We start from the raw sequence: 9,386 nt of genomic DNA, 5'->3' as shown, positions 1-9,386 counted from the left end.
ACAGGTGGGGAAAGGTGGGATGGAAGGAGAGAGGACTTGGGGAAATGACTGGAATGGTGGGGGCATTTGGGGAGCAACGTGGAAACCTACTACAGTGGAAACTCCCTGGAGTCTATAAGAAAGACCATAGTAAACATACTTAGTAGTGAGGGATAGGTAGCATGAAACAGCCATCTTCTATAACCACAGAAGATCTTTAGCAGTGGGACTGGGACAACAAAACCTTTGACCTGCAATCTGTCGTTCCTGTAAGATATACTGGGGTAATGGTGGAACAGAACTTGTGACAGTGGCCAACCAATGACTGGCCCAACTTAAAGCCCAGGCCATGAGAGGAAGACTAGACCTGACACTGCCTGGATGGCCAGGAACCAGAGGATGGACAGCCCAGAAATTCAAGACAGAAACAAACATGACCGGAAAAACACGGGCAGACCCTTCTCCTGTCACTCTTCCTCACTTCACATGGGTGACTGGTGTGCAGGCATCACTGGACCTAGGTGAATTAGTTAGACAGGGAATGTATTTGAGCATACGAGAAGATGTTTTTCTCTATGCAAACAATGCACTATTTTCACAGCAGACTCAGAACATCCAAAAGTTTGAGGGCTCCTGAAATTAGATCTCATGAATTCTAAGGGATTGCTATATATTTGAACCACAACCTAAGATCTTAAAGCCTTTGAATTTTTGTTTACTATATTGATGTCTTTATTTTCCTTTCAAGATAACTTCACTTTAAATTTTGGCCTTCCCTTGTACACAGGTGTATCCTAGGATAATAAGCGTGAGTCACCATGCTGGTTGTGCTTAAGTAGTAACTAATCAATTTCACCACATAAATAAAGAAATGCCCACACTGTGCTGTAGGATGAGAAGTGAAGTCACTTATCCATCACAACCAGGCTGACTGGGAGACTGGTCTTCAAACTGAATCGGTTGTAGACTTCACACTTATACTCTCCAGCATCCTCACCCCTGACAGGATCTATTCGAAGTCCACACTTTGTCGGGGACAGAGTCATCCTCTCTGTGATCTTCAGACTCTGGTTATTGAAGATCCAATGGATAGAGATATCAGTGTCGGGTGATATGCAGGAGAAGGTCACAGATCTACGTCCTGCGACTGTGGTGTCAGTGATTCGCACAAAGGGCTGTGTCACATACTCTGTGAAGAAACAGAGGAGGGTACCAGATAATAGGAGTCCAGAGAGTTCAACCAGGCCCTATTTAGTGCATACTTAATAAAGCTTCCAGGGGGAGAATTTGGAACTGTGACTATAGACATATCTTGTGCTTTGGATCTGCCACCCAGGGACTGTGTGACCATGATTCAGACACTGTTTCTTGTGTCTCAGTTTCCCTGGAATAGGACACACAGTGAATGGTCATTGCCATGTCCATGAGTTAAGCTTAGTTATGAGCAATGGTCTGAAGTTGGGATGGGGGAGCTGCTCACATCACCAGCATCTGTTACTATTAACCTGAGAAGAGAATGTCTCAGGCTGGACCCCTGAGGAGAAGGAGGAATCTGGAGTATCTACCTCCTCTGTTTCTTCCCTCGGTACCTTGACCTTCCTGTAAAGTCTAATAAGCCCAGCAGAATGATAGGCTAGTGGCCCAGACACCTATCCACTAAGACTCAGGAGAAGGAGATGCCTGGGTGACCTATGAACAGTGCACAGCTGGTTCCACACTCTGTGGGTCTTGGACAGTCAGTAAAGCCTTGTTCCCTGTCACCTCTGACAGGAAATCTAAGCAAAGTCTGAAAAAGCTCCCCACTGTCACCTTGAGTCCAGCCTGTGGCAAAGTTTTGGAGTCAGGGCTTCCTAGCGCATTCTGTGAGGACCCCATGGCTTGCTCAACCATGCCTGACTCCCACACAGTCTCTCTGCGGACATGTGCATGGTTCATGCTCCAAGGGTCTGTGCTGAGGCTGACATTCTGAAGCTGAGTTTACCCAGCACAGGTCCTTCTCTCTCCAGGCAAAGAAAGGTGAGGGATTCTAATCTATTGCTGTTTATCTACACTTGTAATTCCTGCATTGAGGGCCCAAACCCCAGTGGGGGGACACAATGCAGTGAGGGAGAGATCTGATACAGCCCAATCCTGACAGTTTAGTGTATGAAGTAGGATAGACCACACTCAGCAGCTAAAGACCACAGAGAGTCACTTACTCTTTAAATTAAATTGCACATATGCCTCTTCTATTTTGAAATCTTTCTTTAAAACTGCAAGTGTGTACATTCCCGCATCTTTCTCAGTGACATCCTTGAGCATCAGGGATCCGTTGTCGTACACCACCCCTCTTTCTCTGTATGCAGGTTCCCAGGAGACGGCGGCATACGTGATTGTGCTGTATTCAACGATTCTAAGGACCTGGGACCTATATATGAATTTGTACCAGGAAAAAGCTAGCCAATCTTTGGGAAGATTATGAACTTGGAGAAGTACGCCTTCCCCTTCAGCAGGATACTGAGGCACCGGTTGGATCATGAGTTGTAAAGAAGTGAGGGGATTACAACACAGAAAAAGGGAGGCTGGAAGGGAAAAGAGAAAAAGAGTCATCACGTGGGGATCATTGTGCTTGGTGAAAAGATGGTGACCTCCATCCTGAGCAGATGGGTTCGTCACTCAGCCTAGAGGTGCAGGTCTGTGTGTGTCTATCCCACTTACTGAAGAGCAGAAGCATGACCTCCTCCTTTCCAAAAGTGCCCCTGAATGTGTCATGTCCTCTACATGGAACTGTCCCCTTGGGTGTCTACATGGCTGCTCCCTCACTGCCCTCAGTCAGACACTGCACACACTCATGCACACTGGGGTTCGAGATGATGCCTCCCCTGAACTCAATAGGCCTGGAACTTTTGCTTTCTAGGTTTTTTCTTCAGTTTCCTTTGAGTCAACACTCAACCTCTGACTTCACCTAATAGATGCACTTGCTGCTCTGTCAAGTACCCTTAGGTCTGGGGCTGTGTGGGGCTGGGAGCAGTCTCATCTTCAAGGCAGGCTCAGGTCTTCAAAAGGCTTGGGTGCTAGGCTGGCTGGTTTTATGTCAACTTGACACAAGCTACAGTCATTTTGCAAGACAACAGCTCAGTTGAAAACGCCAACACCAGATTGGCCCATGGGCAAAGCTATAGTACATATTTAAAAGTGGGGACTGATGCAAAAGGATTCAGACCAATGTGGGCAGTTCAAGCCATGGGCCAGGAGTCCTGGGTGATGTAAGGGAGCTGGTTGAGTAAGCATGAAGAGCAACCAATAGGAAGTACTTCTCCATGGTCTCTGTACTAGTTCCTGGATTTTGTTTATGACACTCTCAATTTGGAGCTAATAAATACCCCAGTTTGACATGGATGTTCTAAAACCATTGTTCCCTACCAGCTTTGTAAGAGTAGAGCACTAGAAAATGCTCCCCTGCATCACTTTAGTCCAGCCTTGGAAAGATGACAGGATTCAGGCCTCCCTGCTCTAGAGCCCCAAGAACCTGGGCTGACTCTGACATCTTAGGCTGAGTTACTTTCCATCAAGGTCTTCCTTGATGCAGGTGGAGTCAGAAGATGGAAGATGATCTATGGCCATTTGTCTCTAACAGTGTGTCCTGCACTAAGTGCTCAAATCTCCCCATGGGGACACAGTGCAGGGGGAAGGGAGGCCAGGCCAGCCATGACAGTCCCGTATGTCTAAGCCCCACCCAGCACTGAACAGTCACAGAGAGTCACTTACTGTCCACCTGGAGTTGCACTCGTGCATCTTCATTTCCCATGTCTGATCTCAGAATTCGTACAGTGTAAAATCCAGGATCTTTCTGAGTGACACCATGTAGCAGCAGGGATCCATCCCTGTACAATGTCTCTCTTCCAGTGTATGCAGGCCCGGTCACACTTAATTTCCTGTCTGTTATGTATCGGACAACTTCCTGGTTCTTAAAGACAGTCGTTCCTTTGAACCAGGCAAAGGCTACAATATTCTCCGGAGGATTGTGAATGCGTAGAAGAACACTTCCCCCTTCAGCAACGCTGGGTGGCACTAATTCAACAGTAGGTTGGGCAGAGGTGGAAAGGCGCCCACACTTCCAAAGGAAGGCTAGAAGGGAAGAGAGATCCATCTAATTTGGCATTTATGTATTTGACTAAGATGAGGCCCAGAGTTCTGTGCAGCTGTGCCCACTGCTCAATTAGATTTGTGGGTGAGTGTCTCTCTGTCCTACTTGGTGGAGGTCTGCACATGACTTTCACGTTCTCAGTGTCCGCACACTTGTCATTTCCACTATATGACTCTATCTCTTCAGTTGTCAACATGGCCCTGGCTGACTGCCGTCTGGTCCCTGCTCACATTTACAGTGGATTGGTGTTGGGGTGATGCCTGCCTGACCTCTTCCCCTACAGACCCTGTGTCTTCACTCTCTGAATTTGTTCTGCTTCTCTTGGGGTTGCAGCCAACACCTGAATTCACCTTCTAGCTTTCTTTACTTCAAATCCACTCAAACTGGGGCATCATAAGAACCATGAGTTGTCTTGTATTTTTTTAAATAGTACCTAGAAAAAACACAGATACATGTGGATACTGAATGAATGAATGATGTCCCAGAACCCTGTATGCCCATAGATTTAAGAAACTCATCCCATTTGCTTTGATTTTTTTATACTTGTTTACATATTATACTTGTGTGTTAGTAGTATAAGGGCTAGTCTAGTTGGGGGGTCCAGTACACAGTACCTAACTGGAGGTCATAGTACTTCTGTTCACTGGTCTCAGCTTGCCAGACAATAAGCAAATGCCTACATTCATTGGACCACATCAGTGACCACAGTATCTTGATTTTTTTCTTTGGATCATCAAGCTGAGAGCATCAGTCTTCAGAATATTGTGGTCATGCTTAATAACTTCATGTAAGAATAATGACTACCACGTCCCTACTGTTTAATATTCAATGAGAGCATCCTAATGATGAGCCTCTCTCCCACTCTCTATCATTTCTCCTACGAACACAGAGACTTCACTCCTGTCCATGTACCACTCAGGAGACTCCAGACAGTACGTCAGTCCTCTCCTCTCACACACTGTCAACTCCTGGTCTGCTCATCTGTGAGCAGAAGCCCCTGAGATGTGGTGCAGCCTTTGGACAGGAGTACAGAGGGGCTTCCATTGTCTCAGTAGGCTCATCTTTCTTCCCTCTGAGGTTCTTCAGCTCCATCACAGCTCCCAAGCTCTGCTGTCCTTCCCCCATCTGAGCTGAGCTTCTTCCCAGGACAGAGCACCTCCCAGAGTCCCATGGGCTGAGGGTGGGTCTGTGTTCAAAACACTGCTCTGCCCCTCCAGTTTCAGTGCTGCCCCATGTTCCTCATTCTCTCTTTATGTTTCTGTCTCTAGAACACACAGAGAGAGTCAAGGGTAATGACCATCCCTGTGACATGAGATAATAGCGGCTGACCATGGAACTGCACTCTGCTGTGTCCTGGCCTAGGTTTGTCAGCACCCAAAGGGGACAATCTGTACAACTAACTGTGTGACAAAGAAACCCAGCCGGTCACCCAATCTGCCCTGTGTTCTCAGTGCTCTGGAAGCATGGAATTTTCTCTCCGGTGAGTAATGTGTGTGTGTGGGGGGGGGGGAGAACAAATCTATTCTCTCTGGAGTTATCTTCAGACTGGTTTCTGACCGAGGCCAGTCAAAGGCCCAGGATGTGTCAGGAGTCTCACATCTCGGATGTGTGAGAAGAGATGACCTGATACTGGAAAAAGGCTGTGAGCTCCTTCAGCCTGTGCAAGATTTTCAGGACCATGCTCTCACTTTTTCTTTTTGATGAGCTGTGTAATGGGTCTACACCCATGTGTTTCTTGGTCTTTCTGAGATGCCTTAGACCTCTATCTCATTGATTCCCCTTGGGTATCGTGTATTTCCCAAAGGAAACACATAAAGTGGGAAACAGAACATGATCTCCTGGCAATGTAGCAGATACATTAAGCAGCTTGTCTGAGAATGTTGGGACCATGATTTCCAGGTCTGTAAAAACAGGGGTGGAAACAGACTGCTAGGTAAGATCCCGGTTCAGGTAAATACTTTTCTACCAGTTCATTGTGTGTCCTGGTGACATCCTTGGTGATCACCAGGGGAACTACAACTCATGTCTTGGAAACTGTCAGATCAGCACAGCCTGGAGCCATTTTCCTGCAGGAGAGAATAACCTGAGCTGGACTCAGAGAACAAGCACATGTCAGGAGAACCTGTGTCCTCAGTTCCTCTCCTCAGGGACTATGACCATCATGTGAAATCTCTTATGCCCAACAGGACAGTTAGTTAATGGCCTGGACACCTGTTGAGCTATGCTTCCCTGCTGACTCGCTAAGGAAGATGGCCAAGGGATGTAGCCCAAACAAGACTCTCATGACAGTGTACTATCTGGTTCCACACATCATAAGACTTTGACTACTAGGGAGCTCTGTTCCCTGCCATCAGGAAGTCGAAATTCAACACTTACTAAATATTTCTCATAGACACCTGGAGTTGAGTCTGGGACAGAGGTCTGGAGGCAGGCCGTCCTGGTGCTCACATCTCTGTAAGAATCCCATGTTTACCTCAACCAAGCACGATGTTGATTCCTTCAGGAACTTTCTCAAGGAAACTTTCCTGGTAAGGACCCCTAGAGTCTAGACAGAGGCTGATAATCTTGGCTGAATTACCTACCATGCATCCACCTGTGTGCAAGGTGAAGCCAAACGCAGGATTCTGATCTATCACCATTATTCTATACCATACATGTCCTACACTAAATGTTCAAACCCCAACATGGGGACACAAAGCATAGGGAAGGTAGGCACAGAGCAGTCTCCTGCATGTGTCCAGAAAATGAACCTCATCCATCTCACAGAGTTCACAATGCATCACTTACCATACACGTGGAGGTACATGGATGTTGTTGATATGGTTTTCCCCTGTCTGTTATATGTTCTTAGCGTATAGTATCCTGTGTCCTTCTGGGTGACCTTTTCCAGCAGCAGGGATCCATTGTGATATATTGTCTCTCTACCGCTGTGCACAGGCCCTGCATCACTTAAATTGTTGTGCAGTGTATACATTGCAATTCCTCGTTTCATACTTCTGAGCCCTCTGAACCAAGCAAAGGCTATAAGATTCTCTGGCAGATTCTGGACAAGGAAAAGGACGTTTTCTCCTTCGACCACTTGGGGTGGCAGTGATTCAATGGCCACATGGTCAGTTGTAGACAGGTGCCAATAGGTTAAAAAGGAGGCTAGAAGTGAATTGAGAAAAACCACCAATATTAAATGGGTGTGATCATCACTCAGCTTCGGTATGTGAATAAGGGTGTGCCCATGCTCCTTTGCAGACATGAGTAACCATTGACTCAGCCTCTGACTGTGTCATTTACTCTCTTAGGAATTCTCTGCTCAGGTGTCTGCCTAGTCTCTCCCCTCATTATCCCTTATCCTCTTCACACAGAGTATTTGGTGTGAGGAGCAATACCTCTCTGAACTCCTCTTCTGGAGAGTTGTCACTTTCTGATATTTTTTTTATGTTCCCTTTATGATTCTAGTCAACCCATGGCTTCACCTTTCAGATATACTGATATCAGGTCCACCAATAGCAGGGCTTTTTGTTTGTTTTTTTGTTTTGGTTTTAGGTTTTTTGAGACAGGGTTTCTCTGTGTCATCTTGGCTGTCCTGGAACTTGCTCCGTAGACCAGACTGGCCTTGAACTCATAGAGATCAGCTGCCTAGGCCTCCCAAGTGTTGGGAATAAAGGCCTGAGCCACCATCGCTGGGAAGAATGAGGGATTTGTAAGGACAGGGCTTGTCTGAGATTTTTGGAAAGTTCAGTTCCTAGAAAAGACTCAGACACTAGTGGATAAAGGAAAAAAGGAAGGAAGGAGGAATGTGTCTCCATGGATGTATCTTCATAGTTCCTAGGTTTGAATGTTATGACAATAATTATATTCAAGTGTGAAATAAATGATTTTCTATTTACTTACATAAATATATGTGTGTATTTGTGAAGGCTGGTGTGTCCTGCACATATGAAGATGTATGCCACAAATACGTGTGGGGGCACATGTGTCAGGGTGTGCATGAGTGTGTTCATGCCACAGCACCTATGTGGAGGGCAGAGTAGAGCCTGCAGGAGTCTGCTCTCTCTCTACTGTGTGGGAGCTGAGGGTTGATTTCAGGTTGTCATATCTTCACACACTGAGACATGGCACTAGCCCTCCCCTGTTTGATTTCTATTTGGAGGGTCACACTGCCATGGTTGGGAACAGCTGTCTTCAGAACATTGCAGCCAATGTAACTCACTGTGAATATGGAGTGGTTGAGCCTTCTCCCTTACCGTCATCACCTGCTGTCCCCTGAGAGCTTCAGGCTGCTGAGCCTCTGTCCCTCACTGTACCTTCTGCACCATGACTACAAACAGAAACCTTGAGTCTCTCTTCTCAAGATCCTGACTCTTTAGGCGACTCTAACCTGCCGCTGAGTTCCCCTCCCCACACAGTCAGAGAATGGAAACACTTACCTGTGACCAGGAGCCACTGCCAGGGTGTGCACTCTTTGCAGAGAAGCACCGAGGACACCCTCATCTCTCTACTCACTTCCTGTCCTCCCTCTAAAGAGAAGAACCTCAGCTCCAACACAGAACTCAGGCTCTGCCGTTCCTCCTTCTGGGCTGTGATTTTTCTGAGACAGGAGCACTTCCCAGAATCCAATGGGCAGTGAGTAGTGGGGTTTGAATCCAACACACTGCTCAATCCCTTCTACTCTCAGTGCTGCCTTGCATCCCTCTCAATTTACTTTTATGTTTCTCCTCCAAGCAACACATTGAGCAACAAGGCTGATAAGCATCCCCATGCCCTTAGGGAAGAACAGCTCATTCCAAAGCTGACACCTGCTGTGTCCTTGCCTTGGGTATGTCAGCACCAAAGAGGAAGCCTCCATCATGCATATGTGTCCTTGTGACACAGAGATCCAGCTGAATACCCCGTCTACCTTGTGCTCTCAATGCTCTGGGAAGGTGGTATTTACTTAATCCCTGCAGGAAGGTGACAGAAATGTCTTCAAGAGATGAAGAAAGACCAGCTGAGTGATGGCTAGGGATGAAGATCAATCCTCTATCACTAATGTCACCAGTCACATTAATGATCCAGGAGAGAGGCCCAGGAGCAGTTTGTGAGGAGTTTCATGTGCCCAGTGTTGGAGAAGAGGTACCTATGTCCTTAAAAGGACTGTGGGCTCCATCTTCCTATGGATAATTTCAAGGCAACATTCTAGCATTGTGTGTTGGGTATGTACAAGTCTTCACTGATCTTCCTGGGTCACCTTTGCCCTTTGCCTAGGTGATTCCCTGGTGGTAATCTTGTCTTCCCCTATGAGAGATGC

The 9,386-nt window shown here is 46.8% G+C and overlaps 1 protein-coding gene across 1 annotated transcript; it reads right to left on the bottom strand.

Annotated features, from left to right (window-relative positions):
• Positions 1-884: 884 nt before the first annotated feature.
• On the bottom strand, positions 885-8,590 carry LOC131896716 (pregnancy-specific glycoprotein 22-like). Its single transcript, XM_059247512.1, has 5 exons — positions 8,527-8,590; positions 6,893-7,252; positions 3,727-4,086; positions 2,178-2,540; positions 885-1,168 (listed from the first exon to the last, which is right to left on the bottom strand). Exons 1-5 carry the CDS (start codon positions 8,588-8,590, stop codon positions 885-887), a joined length of 1,431 nt encoding a protein of 476 aa, XP_059103495.1.
• Positions 8,591-9,386: the final 796 nt, after the last annotated feature.

Source organism: Peromyscus eremicus, chromosome 1 (assembly GCF_949786415.1).
Source record: "Peromyscus eremicus chromosome 1, PerEre_H2_v1, whole genome shotgun sequence".
NCBI classification, from domain to species: domain Eukaryota; kingdom Metazoa; phylum Chordata; class Mammalia; order Rodentia; family Cricetidae; genus Peromyscus; species Peromyscus eremicus.
This window is presented reverse-complemented; position numbering and strand designations above follow the sequence as displayed.